This window comes from Tursiops truncatus, chromosome 13 (assembly GCF_011762595.2).
Source record: "Tursiops truncatus isolate mTurTru1 chromosome 13, mTurTru1.mat.Y, whole genome shotgun sequence".
NCBI classification, from domain to species: Eukaryota; Metazoa; Chordata; class Mammalia; order Artiodactyla; family Delphinidae; genus Tursiops; species Tursiops truncatus.
In genome coordinates this window covers 64867605-64893295 of record NC_047046.1, presented here as the reverse complement: position 1 = coordinate 64893295, position 25691 = coordinate 64867605, and the positions used below count along the sequence as shown (strand labels likewise).

The following is a 25691-nucleotide window of genomic DNA, read 5'->3' as shown; positions in this document are numbered from 1 at the left end:
TTGGAGCTTTTAATCCATTTACATTTAAGGTAATTATCGATATGTATGTTCCTATTACCACTTTCTTGTTTTGGATTTGTTTTGTAGGTCTTTTCCTTCTCTTATGTTTCCTGCCTAGAGAAATTACTTTAGCATTTGTTTTAAAGCTGGTTTGATGGTGCTGAATTCTCTTAACTTTTGCTTATCTGTAAAGGTTTTAATTTCTCCATCGAATCTGAATGAGATCCTTGCTGGGTAGAGTACTCTTGCTTGTAGGTTTTTCCCTTTCATCACTTTAAGTATGTCCTGCCACTCCCTTCTGGTTTACAGAGTTTATGCTGAAAGATCAGCTGTTAACCTTATGGGAATTCTGTTTTATGTTATTTGTTGCTTTTCCCTTGCTACTTTTAATATTTTTTCTTTGTATTTAATTTTTGACACCTTGATTGAATAGTGTCTTGGCATGTTTCTCCTTGGATTTATCCTGTATGGGACTCTCTGTGCTTCCTCTACTTGATTGACTATTTCCTTTCCCATGTTAGGGAAGCTTTCAACTATAATCTCTTCAAGTATTTTCTCAGACGCTTTATTTTTCTATTCTTCTTCTGGGACCCCTATAACTCAAATGTTGGTGCTTTTAATGTTGTCCCAGAGGTCTCTGAGACTGTCCTCAATTCCTTTCATTCTTTTTTGTTTATTCTGCCCTGAGGCAGTTATTTCCACCATTTTATCTTCCTGGTCCCTTATCCATTCTTCTGCCTCAGTTATTCTGCTATTGATTCCTTCTAGAGAATTTTAAATTTCATTTATTGTGTTGGTCATCATTTTTCATTTGCTCTTTAGTTCTTCTATGTCCTTGTTAAATGTTTCTTGTATTTTCTCCATTGTATTTCCAAGATTTTGGATCATCTTTACTATCATTACTCTGAATTCTTTTTCAGGTAGGCTGCCTATTTCCTCTTCATTTGTTTGGTCTGGTGGGTTTTTACCTTGCTTCTTCGTCTGCTGCATATTTCTCTGTTTTCTCATTTTGTTTAACTTACTGTGTTTGCGGTCTCCTTTTTTCAGGCTGCAGGTTCATGGTTCCCATTGTTTTTGGTGTCTCTCCCCATTGGGTGAGGTTGGTTCAGTGGCTTGTGTAGGCTTCCTGGTGGAGGAGACTGATGCCTGTGTTCTGGTGGGTGGGGCTGGATCTTGTCTCTCTGGTGGGCAGGGCCACATCTGGTGGTGTGTTTTGGGGTGTCTGTGAACTTAGTATGACTTTAGGCAGCCTTTCTGCTAATGGGTGAGGTTGTGTTCCTGTCTTGCTAGTTGTTTAGCATGGAGCATCCAGCACTGGAGCTTGCTGACCATTGGATGGAGCTGGGTCTTAGTGTCGAGATGGAGATCTCTGGGAGAACTCTCGCTGATTGATATCATGTGGGACTGGGAGGTCTCTGGTGGTCCAATGTCCTGGACTCAGCTCTCCCACCTCAGAGGCTCAGGCCTGACACCTGGCCAGAGCACTGAGTCCCTGCCAGCCACACGGCTCAGAAGAAAAGGAAGGAAAAAAAGGGAAGAAAAAAAAAAATATATATATATATATATATATATACACATATACAAACAAATAAAAATTTTTAAAAATTAAAAAAAAAAGAAGAGAGCAACCAAACCAATAAACAAATCCACCAATGATAACAAGCACTAAAAGCTAAACTAAGATAAACATAAAAATCAGAAATAAATCAGTTGCAGAAAGTAAACCCCAAGTCTACAGTTGCTCCCAAAGTCCACTGCCTCAGTTTTGGGAACATTTGTTGTCTATTCAGGTATTTCACAGATGCAGGGTTCATCAAGTTGATTGTGGAGATTTAATCTGCTGCTCCTGAGGCTGCTGGGAGAGATTTCCCTTTCTCTTCTTTGTTCGCACAGCTCCTGGGGTTCAGCTTTGGTTTTGGCCCCACCTCTGCATGTAGGTCACCCTCAGGCATCTGTTCCCCGCCCAGACGGGGACGGGGTTAAAGCAGCAGCTAATTAGGGCTCTCTTGCTCACTCAGGCCGGGGAGAGGAAGGGGTATGGTAGTCATAATTGGAATGCCAGGCGAGCCCATGGCAGCAGAGTCTGGCATGACATTGTAACAGCCTGAGGCACGCTGTATGTTCTCCTGGGGAAGTTGTCCCTGGATCTCAGGACCCTGTCAGTGGCGTGCTGCACAGGCTCCTGGGGGGGGGGGGGGTGTGAGTAGTGACTTGTGCTTGCACACAGGATTCTTGGTGACAGCGGCAGCAGCGTTCACAGTTCATGTCCGTCTCTGGGATCTGAGCTGATAGCCGTGGCTCATGCCCTTCTCTGGAGCTCGCTTAGGCAGTGCTCTGCCTTCTGTGGGCACATGGGGAAGGAATCCCCTCTGCTCGCACACCCTGAAACAATGGTATCTTCTGTCTTAGGCAGTTCCAGACTTTTTCCCAGACTCCCGCCGGGCTAGCCGTGGTGCACTAGCCCCTTAAGGCTGTGTTCACGCCGCCAACCCCAGTCCTCTCCCGGCGCTCCGACCGAAGCCTGAGCCTCAGCTCCCAGCCCTGCCCGCTCCGGCGGGTGAGCAGACAAGCCTCTCAGGCTGGTGAGTGCCAGTCGGCACCGATCCTCTGTGCGGGACTCTCTCCTCTTTGCCCTCCGTACCTCTGTTGCTGCACTGTCCTCCGTGGCTCCAAAGCTTCCCCCACTCCGCCACCCGCAGTCTCTGCCTGCAAAGGGGCTTCTAGAGTGTGTGGAAACTTTTCCTTCTTCACAGCTCCCTCCCCGTGGTGCAAGTCCCATCCTTATTCTTTTGGCTCTGTTTTTTCTTTTTTCTTTTGCCCTACCCAGGTACGTCAGGATTTTCTCGCCTTTTGGAAAGTCTGAGGTCTTCTGCCAGCATTCTGTAGGTGTTGTGTAGGAGCTGTTCCACATGTAGATGTATTTTTGATGTATTTCTGGGGAGGAAGGTGATCTCCACGTCTTACTCCTCTGCCATCTTGAAGGTCTCTCTCCTGGAGGGTTGTTCTTTGCTGTTTATCTGAGAAATGCAAATAGTAGAAAAATTTGGAAGAATGAAACAGGTTCCTCTTTATGAGTCCTCTAGGTTAACCTAGTTCTTATAAATCTGTGGTCTCCTTCAGATTCATCCATTAATAGGGTAAATTTTACTTTTGCCTTTTTAAAGGATTTATTCTTTATTATCTGCTGGCAATCTGTACATTTATATCAGACATTAATATCTATACTAATTTTCAATATTTGTATTGAGTTAAGAATTACCATTCCTTGTCAAAATGTAGGTAGGATTTGTTACTTCTGCACAAATGATTGAAGTCTGTTCGTTTTTTTTTTTCTCCTTGTATCTTGGGAATGGATATTTTAGCATTTGCTTTGCAATTACTTTACAAATATTTCCCTTTGAGACACTGTAATGGGGAAGTTTTACTGTTAAGCGAGGGTATGTTGCTTATTAGCTTTACTATTGGTTTACTGCTTAATACATACTTTTAAGTCATACTTCTATCACAATAAAAGGTTTCATTGTTGTCATTCATTTGTTTTTAAATAGGAAATTTGTGTTAAAGACTCTGAAATTGTCTTGTGTGGAGGAACTGAAAGCATGAGCCAGGCTCCCTTCTATGTCAGAAATATTCGTTTTGGAACTACGTTTGGATCAGATCTCAAGGTCGGAACCATTAAAATTTTTAAAGATTATTTCTTATGCTATTGTACTATAAGTTCAATAACAGCATTTTGGGGTAGAGAAAAATTTTTTAACCAATTTTGTTAATAGGGGATTGACAAAATATGAATGATTTGAAATTTGTAAACTATTTCGTAGTTGTTAATTTTGACATTTTAACTCACATAAAATTAGACTTTATCTCGGCACATCTTTGGTAGTGGCATTAACACCCGGGGAGATAGAGGAAGGGAAGGAGTGGATTAAAAAGATGGGCAAAGGTTGAATTAATCTCTCTACTGAATAACTGGTAAACCAAATAATTAAATCTTTACCAAGATTTATGGAAATTTTATTTCTGGAGCCATCTCCATTGAATAGATTTCTTCTTTATCACAGAAAACATTCTCCTCAAATATAGTTTATAGTGTCCCAAATCAGTCAGATAAAAAATGACCCTTTGAGAACTGCCTGAGTAGTACTGAAAAAAAGTGATAGGGACTTCCCTCGTGGGACAGTGATTAAGACTCCACGCCCCCAATGCAGGGGGCCCAGGTTCGATCCCTGGTCAGGGAACTAGATCCCACACGCATGCCGCAACTAAGAGTTCACGTGCCACAGCTAAGGAGCCCACCTGCCTCAACTAAGACCTGGTGCAACCAAATAAATAAATATTTTTTAAAAAAAGAGTGATAGTATGCTGTCCTTCCCACATCAAAGGACTGATGACACTGTATATTCTTAGGATTTCCCAGTTGTAATCATTGATTTATCCCGTTCACCCAGTTTCTCACCTTGCCTTTTTGAAAGTTGAAAGGAGTAAGACTTAGAAAATATGAGGTAATATTTAAGATACCTAATATGTTTAAGAAAACCTTTGGGAAGACAGGTCAGTGACTCAAAAGGTGACAAGGCAGTCTAGAAGAAACAGGTGGAGTACGTTTATCAGAGACTTAACTAATTGGATAACAAATACCAACTGTTACTCAAGGAGCCTATTCCAGGCTCTTTTCAACCTTGTAGTAACAGCTGATTGAACCAGCTGTTCCTACCACAGAAGGCATGGGATGGAAAAAGAGCAGAGCCGTATGCTTTTGTAAGGGGCTTGTAACTGCTTTACAAAGGTGGCTGCAGGGAAGTGTTGCATGAGGACTCTGTGAAGTGTCTTACAAAATGGAACCACAAGGGTTTAAGTTTTGATTGTGGGGTGAGTTCCTGTGTGTGTCACCCTGCACGTTTAGCACTGTTGGCTCTCTTTAGAGCCCTGCATTTAGAGAGGAGGGTGTGTGCATTTTATTATGGTGTTGGATGGTTTTAAAAAAATGTCTCAGAACCGAATATGAATCATAATACTAAATGCTTATCAGAAAATCTAATTTTACTATTTTTATTGGAACTGTTGATTATTTAAATTTAAAGAAATGACAGCATATTACTTTCAAAAGATACGCTTTACGGATCATTTTATTAATTTCTTTTAATAGCTGGAAGACTCTTTGTGGACAGGATTAACAGATCAGCATATCCAAATCCCAATGGCAATTACTGCAGAGAATCTTGCTGCAAAACATAAAATAAGCAGAGAAGACAGCGACAAATATGCCCTGCAGTCACAGCAGAGGTGGAAAGCTGGTCGGTGAAATTGTTTATTATAAATATCTACAGAAAGAAAACTAGGAAAGATTTTTATCATTTTAGATTATAAAGGTCATATAATAATATTAGTTTAAAAGTATACCTTTAGAAAACCACAATTTTTCATTATTCCTTTTTTTTTAATGATTAAATATTCTATAATTGCAAATTAACTGGGTGTTTCTCTTTTGAAGTATGTGAATACTACTTAAAGTAGTATGGGGCTTCCCTGGTGGCGCAGTGGTTGAGAGTCCGCCTGCCGATGCAGGGGACACGGGTTCGTGCCCCGATCCGGGAAGATCCCACATGCTGCGGAGCAGCTGGGCCCGTGAGCCATGGCCGCTGAGCCTGCGCGTCTGGAGCCTGTGCTCCACAGCAGGAAAGGCCACAACAATGAGAGGCCCGTGAACTGCCAAAAAAAAAAAAAAAAGTAGCATGGTTAATTGGCCCTATCTGAACACTTGAATTTTGCCCCAAACTGGTCAGCAGAAGACCCTGAGGGCTATGATACACTCCATCAGAGACGATGGCTCACTGGGACAGCTGGGACAGAGAGGATGTCCTCCCCCGAGAGGCATATCATATGCACAAGAAGGGGATGATATGTTTGGGAAAGACCCATTGGGTATCCTTTTATGACTTCTCTCTCCCATTCCTAATTGAGAATCCTTGCGCCTGATTCAGAGACCCAGAACTAGTCCAAGGCCCTAGATGTGGTGCCGTGGTGCCCTTGTGTAACATTGCGCACTGCTGGTGAGCCAGTCCAAAACGAGCAAGATGACAGCCATTCTTTTATCAGTATGGTGAGTTGAAGAAATTTGTTAGTCCTCTGAAAGGGTTTTGAAAACTAAACTATTATAAATGAGCAGAAACTCTTATTTAGGGGTATTAAATACTTGGAATAGTGAGGATAAAGTTCATTTTAGCATTTCAAGAGGGATAAGTCTAATGGAGCCAATCCAACTCATCCTCTGTTTTTTGGTTACACATTTAAGTGAAAGGGTATTGGTGTAGAGGTGAAGCGTCATCAGCCTATTTCTAATTTTGCCACATACAGTTTTCCTGACTTCAGTCAAGTCATTTGTTCACCAAGTATTTATTCACTGAGCTAATAACAGAGATAAAAATATTTGCCTTCCCTTTTTTCCTAACAGAGTTGTTGTGAGAACCAAGTAAGGAAAGTGTTAGCCTGCTATAAAGTGATACCAAAATTAAGGTCATATTATTCCTGGCTTATTCTATTTCTGAAGCTTTATATTACTATTGTCCAGTCCACTCAGTGGAGGTGGAAGTAGGTAAGCTGTTTTACTTAGAATTGTGTCAGTAATAGCACGTATAATTTCTTCAGGTTGCCTGTCATTAAATTTCAGTCATAGATTACTTGGTGACATAGACAACTTGGTAACTTTTTTTCTTATTGTGGTAAGAACACTTAACGTGGGATCTATCCTCTTAATAAAATTTTAAGTGTACAATACATTATTGTTGACTGTAGGTGCAGCTTGGTAACTTTTTAATTACTTCATGTCTCACCCAGAGAAGTTAAAAAAGGGCATGAAATCCATTCAGTGCCGTTACACCTGTAGGTAACAAACACTAATAGTCTAGCAGTACCTTGTAAAAAAAATCGGAAATTGTCATTTTAAAAAGGTACAGAACGCATCTGCAAGGATGATAGTATATTAAATCCTCCAATAGGCAAGGTAAGTTATGTAAGTAATAAAGGTTTATATTAAAATAGACTGAGATATGCTGAAATATAGGGACTGAAATTAAACTGAAATATTAAATTAAACTGAAATATAGGGACTTCCCTGGCAGTCCAGTGGTTAGGACTCTGTGCTTCCACTGCAAGGGGCACAGGTTCCACACCTGGTTGGGGAACTAAGATCCTGCAAGCTGTGTGGTGCAGCCTAAATTAATAAATTGAAGGGTATATTTGATTTCATTTTTCTGCTTTCTGTTGTTTTTTCCCGTCTTATGAATGGTCTTTCTACTATTTCAGCTAATGATGCTGGTTGCTTTAATAATGAGATGGTACCAATTGAGGTGAAGACAAAGAAAGGAAAGCAGACAGTGCAGGTAGATGAACACGCTCGGCCCCAAACAACCCTGGAGCAGTTAAGTAAACTTCCTCCAGTGTTCAAGAAAGAAGGAACCGTCACTGCAGGGAACGCATCGGTAGGTAGCGCCACGGATTCTCTTGAACTCTTCCTGATGTGTTCAATGCAAAATAATCATGCAGTACCTTTTAGATACCTTTCATGCTAGTCTTTGCTTATCTAGCTTAAGCTAGTAGTGTTCATATTCTATTAATTTGGGTTTTCATAGTCCAAAATAAAATATTTTAGCCAGGAGCCCTTATATAATACTTTTCCAATTTCTTAGTCTTTTCAGAATGTTAGAAGGAAATTTACCTGGCTTATTATTTTAGTTTTTCTTCCTCATGTATACAACTCATCAGATTTCTTCTTACATCTACCCACATCTGGTTATAAGCTTTTTCTTGACATTCTTTCCTATTTTCCCTTAGTGAGGTTGTATTCTGTGCCTAAAACAATCTCTTTAACCCAGCAGTGTGCCACTAATGCTACTTGTATCCCAAATTATGGCACTGCTTCCTGTGTATTGCCATAATCCTAATACCACTCCATTAGTTCAAAACTTGATTAACCCTATTCTTTTACCCTCTAGTTAACATCTGTTTTTGTTTCCAAGGGGATTTCTGATGGTGCTGGAGCTGTTATCATAGCTAGTGAAGATGCTGTTAAAAAACATAACTTCACACCACTGGCAAGAATTGTGGGCTATTTTGTGTCTGGATGCGATCCCACTATCATGGGTATTGGTAAGTTTGTAGTGAAACAAACTGGTTCTGTTACATTTCTGAAGATAAGGCTTCTTTGGCATTCAGATTCCTGAAACAGTAGCCAAATCAAGGGCACTTGTAGAGAAAAGGAGACTGTTAATCGATCATTTAAACAACTTATCTTTATGAAAAACTGTGCCAGGCATAATAGGAAGATCAAGACCATGTAAACTCCTTCTGGGCAGTAATCGTGTCCCGTTGTCCACTTAAGATACATAAAATTAACACACGGTAAACAACATAGAAGGATTACGAGGTACTGATAAGACAGAAGAAAACGTGAGATGGAAAAATCATGGGGTGAAATAGAGAAGATACCCCACTGGGTGTTTTACACATGGTCCTTAATATATCTCATTTAATCTTCCCACAACTCTAGTAACTGCTATGTGAGTCTTTTTTTTTTTTTCTTTATTACAGCCTTAAAAGCTTACTAGCTTTCAGCTACCCGCTGTCAGCAAAATATAACTTTCATCTTAGAAATGCAAGGTAGCTTGAAAAGTTAAATATCTGTATGTTGGTATGGCATTTATCATTTTGGTATCTAGGGCAGGGTATCTAGGGTTCCCAACCCCAAATGATGATCAGAATCTACCCATAACCCTACTCCACCCCAAGGTTTTGTTTCAGTAGGTCCAGGGTAGAGCCTAGGAATGTGGGTTTTTTTCAGTGTACCTTGATTGTTTTAATGATCAACCATATTTATTTGATATAGATAAGTAGTTATTTTATAGTTTTCCGTTTAGCCTCATTTAACAGGTTCTGATACATTTTGACATAGTTAGCAAGAAAATGTAGTTTTTCTTCCTTCTATTTCAGGGCCTGAATGTTTGCCCTGTAGTACAATAAATGCCATTGAAATGCCTCTTCAGCCAGGGCAGCTCTTGCTTTATCTGTTATAGGGTTTCATTTGTAGAAAGGATTCCAGTGCTTCAAAAGAAATGAGTTAAAAACCAGCTCAAAGCACTTCTGATGAGACGCTTATAGCCCCCGAAGGTACCCAAGGTTACACAGCTGTTAGTGGTAGGAGCTAGCACTAGGAGTAAAGTGTCCTTTTCCCAACAAGAATGCTCTACCTTCCTGAGTCCCAGTAAATAGCAGAGTGGTATGGAAACAGTCCTTTAAAAATTAGCTTGTGGCCTAGCATATTGTTACAATCGAGTGTAATGATTCTAAGTTAATATGAACACATTTAGTCATGCTGACTGTGGTTATGAAGACATGGAAGTGTGTACAATGGTTTTACACCCTCAGCTTTTAGTTCTGTGTATCTTTCACCCCTGTAGGATACTTCACCCCCTGACCATGCTGGATAACTGATGCTCTTCTATCGACTACCCATCCCATTTTCATGTCTTAGAGATACAAAGAGAATCTGGAATTAGATTCTGTATTAAATCAGTAGCCAGTATAGAACTGATGCTTTAAATCGAAAAGTGTTAATTGGATGGCCCTGCCAATCAGCAGGCTGTTGTCCAAGAAACTTTTTAACTAGGTGACAAAATTAATTACATTGTATGTAGATTGTGTTTTGCTTTTCTTATAAAGACTGATTTCCCATTTTACCTTAGGTATGTTTGTGAAACTTGATACAGAATATTTGACTCCTTGAGTTCAACAAAACACAACCACATATTTTTCTTTTTAGACATTTATGGCAATTTCATTCTCTAAGAGCCGATAGAGAAGTAGATAATCATCCCTAGCCAGATTTTTTTTTTTTTGGAAAGAAATATCAATTTACTTAAAAATTATGAGCAGTATTAAACTGTCATTAGTGATCATCAGAAATCTGGGAGCTAAAGTTTATTTCAAAAGTTTTTTAAGGTGGATTTGCATTTCTTCAGTGGGGGTTATGTTTTACTTCAAATCTCTGCTTACCATTGGAGTTATAAACGTCTCCTTGCTTCAGCTATCTTTTCCCTCAAGTGCCTGGTAGCTTCCTATCTTACTATGCCCATATGCAGATACTACTGCTGTTTCTTGCCTTTTGTCCAAATGGGCCTGAAAATTCAGTGTAGCCACAGTCACTTCTGTACTGGGAATACATATGATTTGTATCCCAGGAGAGCACTCAGTCTGCCTTACCATTTGGTATTAAGAACGATCTATACACGGGAATTCCCTGGTGCTCCTGTGGTTAGGACTTGGCGCTTTCACTGCTGTGGCCCCAGTTCAATCCCTGATTGGGGAACTAAGATCCCACAAGCTGCACAAAGAGGCCAAAAATTTTTTTAAATAAAAACTAAAATAAACAAACATTAAAAAAAAGAGCAAAGAAATACCTATGTGTGTATGTACATAGACGTGTATATAAATTTGTGGAACCAATGAGCTTCGATCTCTCACTATTACCATGAGGGAAATAGGAGTTCATTAATAAAGGAAGACTTTGTAGAAAAAAAAAAGAATGATCTATACAAAACCCCATATGACTCCTTTGGCTGTTTGAACTCTTAAAGTCACTTATGGTAGAACTTTTCATGTTACGTCTCTCATCTACAACTTGCATAAACAGCTTTTCACCCTGGTCCCATTTCCTGTTTCTTTATTGTCATATCATTTAGTATTGTGTGCTATCAGGGTGGCAAGATTTTCAGCTACTAACTGTCACTTTATTTCCTCCTTACTTACCTGATTAGTAAAGAAGGAGAAATTTGATACTTATAAGATGAAATTGGGTTTTGTTCTTATATAGGTCCTGTCCCTGCTATCAATGGGGCACTGAAGAAAACAGGACTAAGTCTTAAGGATATGGATTTGGTGGAAGTAAGTGTTCTACGTTTTTTACAACACAGATAAACCACCAACTTCTATTGCATAAATGGCTTTAGTTTGATTTTTATAGCTCTTTTTGTTTTAGTACCATTAAACTTTCCAAATGATGTGCATCTAAATAAGTATTACTTTCATTACATGCCTGTATTGGCATATAATCAGGCCATACCTGATTAAAATGCCTTATTTATATTTGAATAATTAAAAGAGCCTGACTTCTTCTACTAAAGTATAAACTCTTAGAAACTTTTTATGACGTCGTAAGATTCTACAACATTTTAGACTACTAATGTTCCTGTTGAATTGAATTGAATGTTATATAAGGTGGGTGAGAAATAAGTAACTTTACCCTTGTTTTATGGATTAAAGTGAAAAAATACAGGTAAAAAATTGACCTAATAGAAAAACAATAATCTGATCCCAAATCTAAAAGATTCTTGCACTTCTGCCAAGTTAACAACCACCCCCATCCCCCAGACTTACCTTTGGCTTTTACACCATAGTGGGGCTTGATTTGGAACGCACCTATCATAATTTTTGGCATTGGAAACTTAAATTTATTGCAAGAATGATTTGTTTAATGTTAACTTAAAACAAAGGCATCTTAAATATTTAGTACAATTAAAAGAAAGGATAAAGAAAATGCTTAAAAATGGATTATATGCATTCTACATTTGGGGAGTATTTGAAAATTTTAGGTAATTAAGCTACTTGATATTGGGAAATAACTAATATAACAAAGGAAATCTCTCTATTTAAACTGATAGAGAAAGGGCCTTTTCACTCTAGGCACATGTGTGACGTCCTCTGTGGTAATCTCTCACCAAGTAACTGTGGTTTCAGATGAATGGTTTATCCTTAAATCTCTTCTTCCATTCTTTGGTGGTCATAGCTCAGAGCTTCAAAGGGGGCTGCTTAATTACCATATTTGTATTAGCAAATAAGTACCATTAAATTTCTGACTTTAGATTTCACACTTAAAACTCTTGAAATATGTCAGCTCCGCAGAGCTGTTCATCACCATTTATAGATGTATAAACACTCAAAGACATAGCTCTCAACACCCTGACATGATTGTCTTTGGGACTTCTGATGATCGTGAGGTCATTTTTCCTAGGTCTTTATTCCTGTCCTGCCCCTTTTCCTGCGTCTTTATTCCTGTCCTGCCCCTATGTTCTTCAGAAGCAATTTTTTTTTTTAGATTCCATATATATGTGTTAGCGTACAGTATTTGTTTTTCTGTTTCTGACTTAATGCACTCTGTATGACAGTCTCTTGGTCCATCCACCTCACTACAAATAACTCAATTTCATTTCTTCTTATGGCTGAGTAATATTCCATTGTATATATGTGCCACATCTTCTTTATCCATTCATCTGTTGCCGGACACTTAGGTTTCTTCCATGTCCTGGCTACTGTAAATAGAGCTGCAGTGAACATTGTGGTACATGACTCTTTTTGAATTATGGTTTTCTCAGGGTATATGCCCAGTAGTGGGATTGCTGGGTCATATACTAGTTCTATTTTTAGTTTTTTAAAGAATCTCCATACTGTTCTCCATAGTGGCTGTATCAATTTACATTCCTGCCAACAGAGCAAGAGGGTTCCCTTACCTCCACACACTCTCCAGCATTTATTCTTTGTAGATTTTTTGATGATGGCCATTCTGAGTGGTGTGAGGTGATACCTCATTGTAGTTTTGATTTGCATTTCTCTAATGATTAGTGATGTTGAGCAGTCATGTATTTGTTGGCAATCTGTATATCTTCTTTGGAGAAAGCTCTATTTAGGTCTTCCGCCCATTTTTAGATTGGGTTGTTTGTTCTTTTGATATTGAGCTGCATGAGCTCCTTGTATATTTTGGAGATTAATCCTTTGTCAGTTGCTTCATCTGCAAAAATTTTCTCCCATTCTGAGGGTTGTCTTTTGGTCTTCTTTATGGTTTCCTTTGCTGTGCAAAAACTTTTAAGTTTCATTAGGTCCCATTTATTTATTTTTGTTTTTATTTCCATTTGTCTGGGAGGTGGGTCAAAAAGGATCTTGCTGTGATGTATGTCATAGAATGTTCTGCCTATGTTTTCCTCTAAGAGTTTGATAGTGTCTGGCCTTACATTTAGGTTTACTCCATTTTGAGTTTATTTTTGTTTATGGTGTTAGGGAGTGTTCTAATTTCATTCTTTTACATGTAGCTATCCAGTTTTCCCAGCACCACTTATTGAAGAGGCTGTCTTTTCTCCATTGTATATTCTTGCCTCCTTTATCAAAGATAAGGTAACCATATGTGTGTGGATTTATCTCTGGGCTTTCTATCCTGTTCCGTTGATCTATATTTCTGGTTTTGTGCCAGTACCATACTTCCTTGATTAATGTAGCTTTGTAGTATAGTCTGAAGTCAGGAAGCCTGATTCCTCCAACTCCAGTTTTCTTTCTCAAGATTGCTTTGGCTGTTCGGGGTCTTTTGTGTTTCCATACAAATTGTGAAATTTTTCTTCTAGTTCTGTGATGAATGTCATTGGTAGTTTGATAGGGATTACATTGAATCTGTGAATTGCTTTGGGTACTATAGTCATTTTCACAATGTTGATTCTGCCAATCCAAGAACATGGTATATCTTTCCATCTGTTTGTATCATCTTTAATTTCTTTCAGCAGTGTCTTACAGTTTTCTGCATACAGCTCTTTTGTCTCCTTAGGTAGGTTTATTCCTAGGTATTTTATTCTTTTTGTTGCAATGGTAAATGGGAGTGTTTCCTTAATTTCTCTTTAAGATTTTTTGGCGTTAGTGTATAGAAATGCAAGAGATTTCTATGCATTAATTTTGTATGCTGCTACTTTACCAGATTCATTGATTAGCTCTAGTAGTTTTCTAGTAGCATCTTTGGGATTCTCTATGTATAGTATCATGACATCAGCAAACAGTGACAGTTTTACTTCTTCTTTTCGATTTGTATTTGTTTTATTTCTTTTTCTTCTCTCATCTCTGTGACTAAAACTTCCAAAACTATGTTGAATGATAGCGGAGTGAGCAACCTTGTATTGTTCCTGATCTTAGAGGAAATGGTTTCAGTTTCTCACCATTGAGAACGATGTTGGCTGTGGGTTTGTCATATATGACCTTTATTATGTTGAGGTAAGTTCCCTCTATGCCTACTTTCTGGAAGGTTTTTATCATACATGGGTATTGAATTTTGTCTAAAGTTTTTTCTACATTTATTGAGAGGATCATATGATTTTTCTCCTTCAATTTGTTAATATGGTGTATCACATTGATTGATTTGTGTATATTGAAGAATCCTTGCATTCCTGGGGTAAACCCCACTTGATCATGGTGTATGATCCTTTTAACGTGCTGTTGGATTCTGTTTGCTAGTATTTTGTTCAGGATTTTTGCATGTATGTTCATCAGTGATACTGGTCTGTAGTTTTATTTTTTTGTAACATCTTTGTCTGTTTTGGTATCAGGGTGATGGTGGCCTCATAGAATAAGTTTGGGAGTGTTCCTCCCTCTGCTATATTTTGGAAGCATTTGAGAAGGATAGGGGTTAGCTCTTCTCTAAATGTTTGATAGAATTCGCCTGTGAAGCCATCTGGTCCTGGGCTTTTGTTTGCTGGAAGATTTTTAATCACAGTTTCAATTTCAGTGCTTGTGATTGGTCTGTTTATATTTTCTATTTCTTCCTGGTTCAGTCTCGGGAGGTTGTGCATTTCTAAGAATGTGTCCATTTCTTCCAGGTTGTCCATTTTATTGGCATATAGTTGCTTGTAGTAATCTCTCATGATCCTTGTATTTCTGCAGCGTCAGTTGTTACTTCTCCTTTTTCATTTCTAATTCTATTGACTTGAGTCTTCTTCCTTTTTTTCTTGGTGAGTCTGACTAGTGGTTTATCAATTTTGTTTATCTTCTCAAAGAACCAGCGTTTAGTTTTATTGATCTTAGCTATTGTTTCCTTCTTTTCTTTTTCATTTATTTCTGATCTGATCTTTATGATTTCTTTCCTTCTGCTAACTTTGGGGTTTTTTTGTTTTTCTTTCTCTAATTGCTTTAGGTGTAAGGTTAGGTTGTTTATTTGAGATGTTTCTTGTTCCTTGAGGTAGGATTGTAGTGCTATACTTCCCTCTTAGAACTGCTTTTGCTGCATCCCGTAGGTTTTAGGTCGTCATGTTTTCATTGTCATTTGTTCCTAGGTATTTTTTGACTTCCTCTGATTTCTTCAGTGATCTCTTGGTTATTTAGTAGTGTATTGTTTAGCCTACATGTGTTTGTATTTTTTACAGATTTTTTTCCTGTAATTGATATCTAGTCTCAGCGTTGTGGTTGGAAAAGATACTTGAGGGCTTCCCCGGTGGCACAGTGGTTGAGAGTCCGCCTGCCGATGCAAGGGACACAGGTTCGTGCCCCGGTCCAGGAGGATCCCACGTGCCGCGGAGCAGCTGGGCCCGTGAGCCATGGCCGCTGAGCCTGCGCATCCGGAGCCTGTGGTCCGCAACAGGAGAGGCCACAATAGTGAGAGGCCCGCGTACCGCAAAAAAAAAAAAAAAAAAAAAAAAAAACTCTGAAAGATACTTGATACGATTTCAATTTTCTTAAGTTTACCAAGGCTTTATTTGTGACCCAAGATATGATCTATCCTGGAGAATGTTCCATGAGCACTTGAGAAGAAAGTGTATTCTGCTGTTTTTGGATGGAATGTCCTATAAATATCAATTAAGTCCATCTTGTTTAATGTATCATTTAAAACTTGTGTTTCCTTATTTATTTTCATTTTGGATGATCTGTCTATTCGTGAAAGTGAGGTGTTAAAGTCCCCTAGTATGATTGTATTACTGTCGATTTCCCCTTTTATGGCTGTTAGCATTTGCCTTAAGTATTGAGGTGCTCCTATGTTGGGTGCATAAATATTTACAATTGTTATATCTTCTTCTTGGATTGATCCCTTGATCATTATGTAGTGTCCTTCTTTGTCTCTTGTAATAGAGTTTATTTTAAAGTCTGTTTTGCCTGACATGAAGATTGCTACTCCAGCTTTCTTTTGATTTCCATTTGCATGGAATATCTTTTTCCATCCCCTCACTTTCAGTCTGTATGTGTCCCTAGGTCTTAAGTGGGTCTCTTGTAGACACCAAATATACAGGTCTTGGTTTTGTATCCATTCAGCCAATCTATGTCTTTTGGTTGGAACATTTAATCCATTTACATTTAAGGTAGTTATCGATATGTGTGTTCCTATTACCATTTTCTTAATTACTTTGGGTTTGTTATTGTAGGTCTTTTCCTTCTCTTGTGTTTCCTGCCTAGAGAAGTTCTTTAAGGATTTGTTGTAGAGCTGGTTTGATGTTGCCAAATTCTCTTAGCTTTTGCTTGTCTGTAAAGGTTTAAATTTCTCCATCGAATCTGAATGAGATCATTGCTGGGTAGAGTAATCTTGGTTGTAGGTTTTTCCCTTTTCATTGCTGGGTAGAGTAATCTTGGTTGTAGGTTTTTCCCTTTCATCACTTTAAATATGTCCTGCCACTCCCTTGTGGCTTGCAGAGGTTCTGCTGAAAGATCAGATGTTAATCTTATGGGGATTCTCTTGAATGTTATTTGTTCCTTTTCCCTTGCTGCTTTTAATATTTTTTCTTTGTATTTAATTTTTGTTAGTTGATTGATATGTGTCTTGGTGTGTTTCTCCTTAGATTTATCCTGTATGGGACTCTCTGTGCTTCTGGACTTGATTGACTATTTCCTTTCCCACATTAGGGAAGTTTTCAACTATAATCTCTTCAAATATTTTCTCAGTCCCTTTCTTTTTCTCTCCTTCTTCTGGGACCCCTATAATTTGAATGTTGGTGTGTTTAATGTTATCCTAGAGGTCTCTGAGACTGTCCTCAATTCTTTTCATTCTTTTTTGTTTATTCTGCCCTGAGGCAGTTATTTCCACTATTTTATCTTCCAGGTCACTTATCTATTCTTCTGCCTCAGTTATTCTGCTATTGATTCCTTCTAGAGAATTTTTAATTTCATTTATTGTGTTCTTCATCATTGTTTGTTTGCTCTTTAGTTCTTCTAGGTTCTTGTTAAACATTTCTTGTATTTTCTCCATTCTATTTCCAAGATTTTAGATCATCTTTACTATCATTACTCTGAATTCTTTTTCAGGTAGACTGCCTATTTCCTCTTCATTTGTTTGGTCTGTTGGATTTTTACCTTGCTCCTTCATCTGCTGTGTCTTTCTCTGTCTTGTCATTTTGCTTAGCTTACTGTGTTTTGGGGTCTCCTTTTCATAGGCTGCAGGTTCTTAGTTCCCGTTGTTTTTGGTGTCTGCCCCTAGTGGCTAATGTTGGTTCAGTGGGTTGTGTAGGCTTCCTGGTGGAGGGGACTGGTGCCTTTGTTCTGGTGGATGAGGCTCGATCTTGTCTTTCTGGTGGGCAGGACGCGTCTGGTGGTGTGTTTTGGGGTGTCTGTGGACTTATTATGATTTTAGGCAGCCTCTCTGCTAATGGGCAGGGTTTTGTTCCTCTCTTGCTAGTTGTTTGTCCTAGGGTGTCCAGCACTGTAGCTTGCTGGTTTTTGAGTGGAGCTGGGTCTTAACATTGAGATGGAGATCTCTGGGAGAGCTTTTGCCGTTTGATATTACATGGAGCTGGGAGGTCTCTGGTGGACCAATGTCCTGAACTCAGCTCTCCCACCTCAGAGGCTCAGACGTGACACCCAGCTGGAGCACCAAGACTCTGTCAGCCACCCAGCTCAGAAGAAAATGGAGGAAAAAAAGAAAGAAAGAAAGAGAATGAGAGAGAGAGAAAGAGAGGGAGGGAGGGAGGGAAAAGAGAGAGAGAGAGAAAGAAAGGAATAATGAAAGAAAGAAAGAATACAATAAAATAAAATTTTTTTAATTATTAAAAATAAAAAAATTTAAAAGTAGTTTAAAAAGAAACAGAGAGCAACCAAACCAAAAAACAAATCCACCAATGATAACAAGCGCTAAAAACTATACAAAACAAACAAAATGGACAGACAGAAAGAACCCTAGGACAAATGGTAGAAGCAAAGCTGTACAGACAAAATCACACAAAGAAGCATATACATACACACTAACACAAGGAGAAAAAGGAAAAAAATATATATTTAAAAAAAAGGAAAAGAGCAACCCAATCAATAAGCAAATCTCCAAATGATAATATGCTCTAAATACTAAACTAAGATAAACATAAAACCAGAAACAAATTAGATGCAGAAAGCAAACCCCCAAGTCTACAGTTGATCCCAAAGTCCACCACCTCAATTTTGGGATGTTTCGTTGTCTATTCAGGTATTCCATAGATGAAGTGTACATCAATTTAATTGTGGAGATTTAATCTGCTGCTCCTGAGGCTGCTGGGATAGATTTCCCTTTCTCTTCTTTGTTCGCACAGCTTCCAGGTTCAGCTTTGGATTTGGCCCCACCTCTGCGTGTAGGTCACCTGAGGGCATCTGTTCCCCGCCCAGACAGGACGGGGTTAACCTAGCAACTGATTAGGCCAAGGGAAGGGAGGGGTACAGAATGCGGGGCGAGCCTGCAGTGGCAGAGGCCAGCGTGACATTGTCATAGCCTGAGGCACGACCTGTGTTCTCCTGGAGACGTTGTCCCTGGATCACAGGACCCTGGGAGTGGCAGGCTGCACAGGCTCCCAGGTGGGGAGGTGTGTAGAGTGACCTGTGCTCGCACACAGGATTCTTCGTGGCTGCAGCAGCAGCCTTAGCATCTCATGCCCGTCTCTGCGGTCCACGCTGATAGCCACGGCTCATGCCCATCTCTGGAGCTTGTTTAGGCGGTGCTCTGAATCCCCTCTCCTCGCGCACCCTGAAACAATGCTCTCTTGCCTCTTAGGCAGTTCCAGACATTTTCCTGGACTCCCTCCCGTCTAGCTGTGGCGCACTAGCCCCCTTCAGGCTGTGTTCACGCAGCCAACCCCAGTCCACTCCCTGGGATCTGACCTCTGAAGCCTGATCCTCAGCTCCCAGCCACCACCCGTCCCGGTGGGTGAGCAGACAAGCCTCTCAGGCTGGTGAGAGCTGGTCAGTACCGATCCTCTGTGCGGGAATCTCTCCGCTTTGCCCACTGCACCGCTGTTGCTGCGCTCTCCTCCGCGGCTCTGAAGCTTTCCCCCCACCCATCCCTGGTCTCTGCCAGTGAAGGGTCTTCCTAGTGTGTGGAAACTTTTCCTCCTTCACAGCTCCCTCCCAGAGGTGCAGGTCCCATCCCTATTCTTTTGTCTCTGTTTTTTCTTTTTGCTTTTACCCTACCCAGTACATGGGTATTTTCTTGCCTTTTGGGAGGTCTGAGGTCTTTTGCCAGTGTTCAGTGGGTGTTCTGTAGGAGCTGTTCCACATGTAGATGTATTTTTGATGTATTTGTGGAGGTGAAGGTGAGCTCCACGTCTTACTCTTCCGCCATCTTGAAGCTGTCCCCCCTGACGGTTTATTCTTTATTGTCTATCAGTTTCTTGGAAGTGTGGCTAGTAGTACTGAGTAGTAGTAATAATAATAGCAACTATTTATTGAATACTTGCTTGTGTCAGATAATACACTAAACACTTAATACCCATGATTTCACTTAACCTTAACAATAACTCTTAAGATGATACGACAGTCACATTTTACCACTGAAGAAATTTGAGTGTCAAGAGAGTTTAAAAAATATCCATATAGCCAAGATTTGAACTGTCCATCTAGCTGCAGAACCTGTGGGCTTTCTACAGTATCCTACAGCCTGTAGTCCAGTATCCGTTTATAGTATCACTGAGGATTTCTTTTCTCTAAGGGCTATATTACACTTAAAGTATCACTTAGTAGGGCTTCCCTGGTGGCGCAGTGGTTGAGATTCCGCCTGCCGATGCAGGGGACACGGGTTCATGCCCCGGTCCGGGAGGATCCCACATGCCGCGGAGCGGCTGGGCCCATGAGCCATGGCCACTGAGCCTGCGCGTCCGGAGCCTGTGCTCTGCAACAGGAGAGGCCACGACAGTGAGAGGCCCGCATACCACAAAAAAAAAAAAAAAAGTATCACTTAGTAAATATACCTGTTTTCAAACCTGTTATCTTTACAAAGAATGATTGAAGATAAATTAAAATAACCTTGCAATGTAATTTAAGTAGGAAAAAAAACAGGATAATTAGCCATTGACAGGACTGGACAGTTCTCAGAAATAAGTTTGTGAATAAGCATTTTTATTAATGTTTTGATTGTTTTAAGGTGAATGAAGCTTTTGCTCCCCAGTACTTGGCAGTTGAAAAGAGTTTGGATCTTGACCGAAGTAAAACCAATGTGAATGGAGGGGCCATTGCTTTGGGTCACCCATTAGGGGGATCTGGATCAAGGATTACTGCACACCTGGTTCATGAATTAAGGTACGTGCTAGAAATTGTTGCTTTTCAGATTTGCCATCTTTTGTGTAAAGGCACGAATTTGGGTTTCCCCAGAACAATCCAACATTTTTCATTCTCCTTCGTACCGCCTCGCACTACTTCTCACCAGGAACAGGTTATTTGGAGACCCCTTTTTCAGTAGACCTTATAGATGACTCAGTTGACTTGTTGGTGCCTCTGCTCTTGGGATGCTCGCTCTTACTCACATTCGCAGTGCAGCCACTCAGCACGTGTTCACTGAGGGCCTAGTGTACATCTGGGCCCATCCCTGGTGCTGGTGCAGAGCAGCGAACCCGTGATGAGGCCCTTGTTCTCATGGCACTTGCATTCTAGTGCCAGTTATAGGACTGAGACACAATTATTTAAGAAAACAAAATCCTGATCTAGGTGCTGTCATTCAAGAAACCTAAGAAAACTGACAATTTGGGTCTGAGCTAAGTTTTTCCTTCATTGTTTCCAGGGTTCCAGGAGGAGCCTTCTGTGTGTTTGATACTTTTCAGTTTTAATGGAAGAGCTCCTCCTTCTGTACTGTGTATTTTGGATCATTTTGCTCTGTTAGTAGGGAAATTGCAAACAAAACCAAATATGTCAGGGCAGAAAATCACTCTGCCCCCCTGTGAGGTTAAGGTAAATGGGACTCCTGTTTCACTTAATGATTGAGATGAAATGAGTGATGTGCACAAAAAATAATTCCTTGGTGGTTTCTCAAGGTTATTCTATCAGGACTGAAGAATGAGAGCAGATGGTACTTTAAAGGTGTCTGATTTTTATGAAAGGGACATGAAATGTTTCTAAATTATCTGACCTTTCATATGGATGAACTTCAGTAATTATACTTATTCTAAGGTTCATAAAAATCTAAAACAAATAAACCAAAGGGGCTGAGTATTTACTCCCCCTTCTTCAACTTCCAGTTTATCCCAATTACCTCCTGTCGTCACTCCTTCCTCACAGCAGCCTAAGCTTTTATATTTGTTTCAGCCTCCCTCTTCTTTGTTACTACTTTTTTTAAAAAAATAAGACTATCCAGCTTTCCAAATTCTTTCTCCTCTTTTCTCCAATATTGAGGACTGGAAAAAAGATTGAGCTAATGAGCTGAACAAGAATGAATAATGCAAATGTGACCATTATAAATACTATTTACTTAATTATCTAATTCTGTCCATTCTTTATTCAAGTAGATTTCAGCCACTGCTTTCTTTCTTAGGCGTCGGGGTGGAAAATACGCTGTAGGATCAGCCTGCATTGGAGGGGGCCAAGGAATTGCGGTCATCATTGAGAACACAGCTTGAGGAGAGCAGGGAGCCTGCCCTCGTCCACGCTCACATGACTTGACCAGGCCACAGTACGCCAGGTGACCTTCAGAGAAGCTGTGAAGGTCATGCCATGCCCTGCACTGAGAGTGATTGAGTTTGGTCAAGGAATGGTGAGGCAAAGACGCATTTATCATGAACAAGATACCAAATATGCTGCATTTCTGAACTAAAATCCAACTATAGAAGGCCTTAAATGGAATTGTATCCTTGCCAAATAACCACCGCTTATGTCTTAGATAATATGATTGCAGGGAAATTGAATAAATTCTGCCTTAACTTCAGCTAATCCTTTCCTATCGTTTCTTGTATTTTTCTAAATTTTTAATTGAGGTAAAATACACATAACATAAAAGTTACCATCTTAATCATTTTTAAGCCTATAGTTCAGTGGCGTTAAATACATTCACATTGTTATGCAACCATCACCACAATGCATCTCCAGAACTCTTTTCATCTTGGAGAACTGAAACTCTACACCCATTAAACAACTCCCCATTCCTCCCTCTCTGCAGCCCTTGGCAACCACCTTCTGCTTTCTGTCTCTCTGCAGCTGACTCCAACAGGTCCCTCATATAAGTGGAATCATACAGCACTTGTCCTTTTGTGCCTGGCTTATTGCACATAGCATAATGTTCTCAAGTTCATCCATGTTGTATCATGTGTCAGAATTTTCTTCTTTTTTAAGGCTGAATAATATTGCATTATAGATAGATAGATGGATAACCACATTTTGTTTTTTCTCTCATCTGCTGATGGACATTTGGGTTGCTACCACCTCTTGGCTATTGTGAGTAATGCTGCTCTAAACATGGGTGTACAGATATGTATTCATGGCCTTGCTTTCAGTTCTTTCAGGTATATACTGAGAAGTGGAATTCCTGAATCGTATGATAATTCTGTTTTTAATATTTAAAGGAATTGCCATACTGTTTTCCATAGCAGCTATACTATTTTACACTCCCACCATTATCGCACAAGGGTTTAAATTTTTCCACATCCTCACCAATACTTGCTGTTTTCTGTTTCTTTTTTATAATAGCCATCTTAATTAGTATGAGGTGGGAGGATTGGTTCAAGATGGTGGAGTAGAAGGATGTGCACTCACTCCCTCTTGTGAGGGCACTGGAATCACAACTAACTGCTGAACAATCATCGACAGGAAGACACTGGAACTCACCAAAAATAATACCTCACATCCAAAGACAAAGGAGAAGCCACAATGAGACGGTAGGAAGGGTGCAATCACAATAAAATCAAATCCCATACCTGCTGGGTGGGCGACTCACAAACTGGAGAACACTTATACCACAGAAGTCCACCCACCGGAGTGAAGGTCCTGAGCCCCACGTCGGGCTTCCCAACCTGGAGGTCCGGCAACGGGAGGAGGAATTCCTAGAGAATCAGACTTTGAAGGCTAGCAGAATTTGATTGCAGGACTTCGACAGGACTGGGGGAAACAGAGATTCCTCTCTTGGAGGGCACACACAAAGTAGTGTGCGCATCGGGACCCAAGGGAAGGAGCAGTGACCCCATAGGAGACTAAACCAGACATACCTACTATTGTTGGAGGGTCTCCTGCAGAGGCGGGGAGTGGCTGTGTCTCACCGTGAGGACAAGGACACACTGGCAGCAGAAGTTCTGAGAAGTACTCCTCAGCGTGAGTCCTCCCAGAGTCCTCCATTAGCCCCACCAAAGAGCCAGGTGGGCTCCAGTGTTGGGTCACCTCAGGCCAAACAACCAAAAGGGAGGGAACCCAGCCCCACCCATTAGCAGACAAGCAGATTAAAGTTTTACTGAGCTCTTCCCACCAGAGCAACAGCCAGCACTACCCACCACCAGTCCCTCCCATCAGGAAACTGGCACAAGCCTCTTAGATAGCCTCATCCACCAGAGGGCAGACAGCAGAAGCAAGAAGAACTGCAGTCCTGCAGCCTGTGGAACAAAAACCACATTTACAGAGAGACAAAATGAAAAGGCATAGGGTTATGTACCAGATGAAGGAACAAGATAAAACCCCAGAAAAACAACTACGTGGGGATTCCCTGGTGGCGCAGTGGTTGAGAGTCCGCCTGCCGATGTAGGGGACACGGGTTCATGCCCCGGCCCGGGAAGATCCCACATGCCGCGGAGCGGCTAGGCCCATGAGCCATGGCCGCTGAGCCTGCGTGTCCGGAGCCTGTGCTCCACAACGGGAAAGGCCACAACAGTGAGAGACCTGCGTACTGCAAAAAAAAAAAAAAAAAAACTACAGTGAGGTATCACCTCACACCAGTTAGAATGGGCATCATCAGAAAATCTACAAACAACAAGTGCTGGAGAGGGTGTGGAGAAAAGGGAACCCTCTTGCACTGTTAGTGGGAATGTAAATTGATACAGCCACTATGGAGAACAGTATGGAGGTTCCTTAAAAAAATTAAACTAGAATTACCATATGACCCAGCAATCACATTACTGGACATATAGCCAGAGAAAACCATAATTCAAAAAGACACATGCACCACATTGTTCCTTGCAGCACTATTTACAATAGCCAGATCATGAAAGCAACCTAAATGCCCATCGACAGATAAATGGATAAAGAAGTTGTGGTACATATATACAATGGAATATTACTCAGCCATAAAAAGGAATGAAATTGGGTCATTTGTAGAGACGTGGATGGATCTAGAGACTGCCATACAGAGTGAAGTAAGTCAGAAAGAGAAAAACAAATGTCGTATACTAACTCATATATGTGGAACCTAGAAAAATGGTACAGATGAACTGGTTTGCAGGGCAGAAATAGAGACACAGATGTAGAGAACAAACGTATGGACACCGATGGGGGAAAGTGGTGGGGGAGGGGTGGTGGTGGGATGAATTGGGAGACTGGGATGGACATATATACACTAATATGTATAAAACAGATAACTAATAAGAACCTGCTGTATAAAAAAATAAATAAAATTCAAAAAAAAAATAGTATGAAGTGATATCTCACTGTGGTCTTGAGTTGCTTTTCCTAATTATTAGTGATGTTGAGCATCTTTTCCTATGATTGTTGGCCATTCATATATCTTTTTTGGAGAAATATCTAAGTCCTTTGCCCATTTTTTAAATTGAATTTTTTATTTTTTGTTGTTGAGTTGTCCTGTATTTTTTTAAATTAAAAAAATTTAAAAAATTTTGAAACCCAGTTCAATTTGTGTGTTGAGTGACGTTTCATAATTCATTCTGAGATAAATGCCCAAGGAGCAAAATTACTGAATTTAGTCTTGATATTAATAAACAATATCATATTAGATTGATTTTTCCCTTGAATAAAGACAGTGCTGGTTATGTATTATAACTCCTCAAATACATTTGAATCGGAGCATAGCTTCCTTAAGGAAGATTTATGTTTATTTTAAGAACCATATCTGTACATGGAAAATGTGGAGTTGAGAAAGGCTACAAGTCAAGTCTCAGAAGAAGGCCTGTGTCACCCCTTCTCCCCCTCCACCAGCACTTCCCAGCAGTCAGAAAGGAATGTTGTCATTAATGTTTATTACACTAGCCAACTAAAATGGGGCAAGTGAGTCAGTAGAAAGTAGCTATTATAAACCAATGGGTTTACGCTAAAATTTAGAGAAGCCACAGACTGAAGACAACAAAGTTTTGCCTGGATTTCATCCCTCTCCTTTAACTTTCCCAGTTTACCTAAATTATGTCCTGTTCTGCACACCTCTCCCCAGGGGACATTTGGCAATATCTGGAGGTTCGTTGGTTGTCATGACTGGGGAGGGGGTGCGACTGACACCTGGTGGGTAGAGGCCAGGGCTGCTGCTAAAACATCCTGCAACACACAGGACAGCCCCTCCAGCAAAGGATTATCAGGCCCCAAAATGTCAGGAGTGCTACTGTTAAAAAATCCTCCTTTAACCCTAAATCCAACCATCCCCTTCTCATGTCACCTCCCCGTTCTGTTTGTTCATACACATACATGGGTACATGTACACACACACACACACACACACACACACACACACAGAGACACACACACACATTTTAATATGAAAGTATTCAGCT

At 40.2% G+C, this 25691-nt stretch overlaps 1 protein-coding gene across 4 annotated transcripts in view; it reads left to right on the top strand.

The window, feature by feature from the left end:
- ACAA2 (acetyl-CoA acyltransferase 2) overlaps window positions 1–24603 on the top strand; it is a 46524-nt gene extending 21921 nt beyond the window's left edge. For 3 of the 4 annotated variants that reach the window (XM_019937041.3, XM_073790709.1, XM_019937038.3), the window contains 7 exons: window positions 3549–3665; window positions 5147–5294; window positions 7303–7478; window positions 8016–8145; window positions 10865–10935; window positions 20156–20310; window positions 21536–24603. In XM_019937041.3, the coding sequence (XP_019792600.1) occupies window positions 3549–3665; window positions 5147–5294; window positions 7303–7478; window positions 8016–8145; window positions 10865–10935; window positions 20156–20310; window positions 21536–21620 (882 nt within the window). In that variant the 3' untranslated portion in view covers window positions 21621–24603. Of the gene's footprint in view, window positions 1–3548; window positions 3666–5146; window positions 5295–7302; window positions 7479–8015; window positions 8146–10864; window positions 10936–20155; window positions 20311–21509 lie in introns of all 4 variants that reach the window. The other variant, XM_073790710.1, reaches the window with a different exon arrangement.
- Window positions 24604–25691: the final 1088 nt, after the last annotated feature.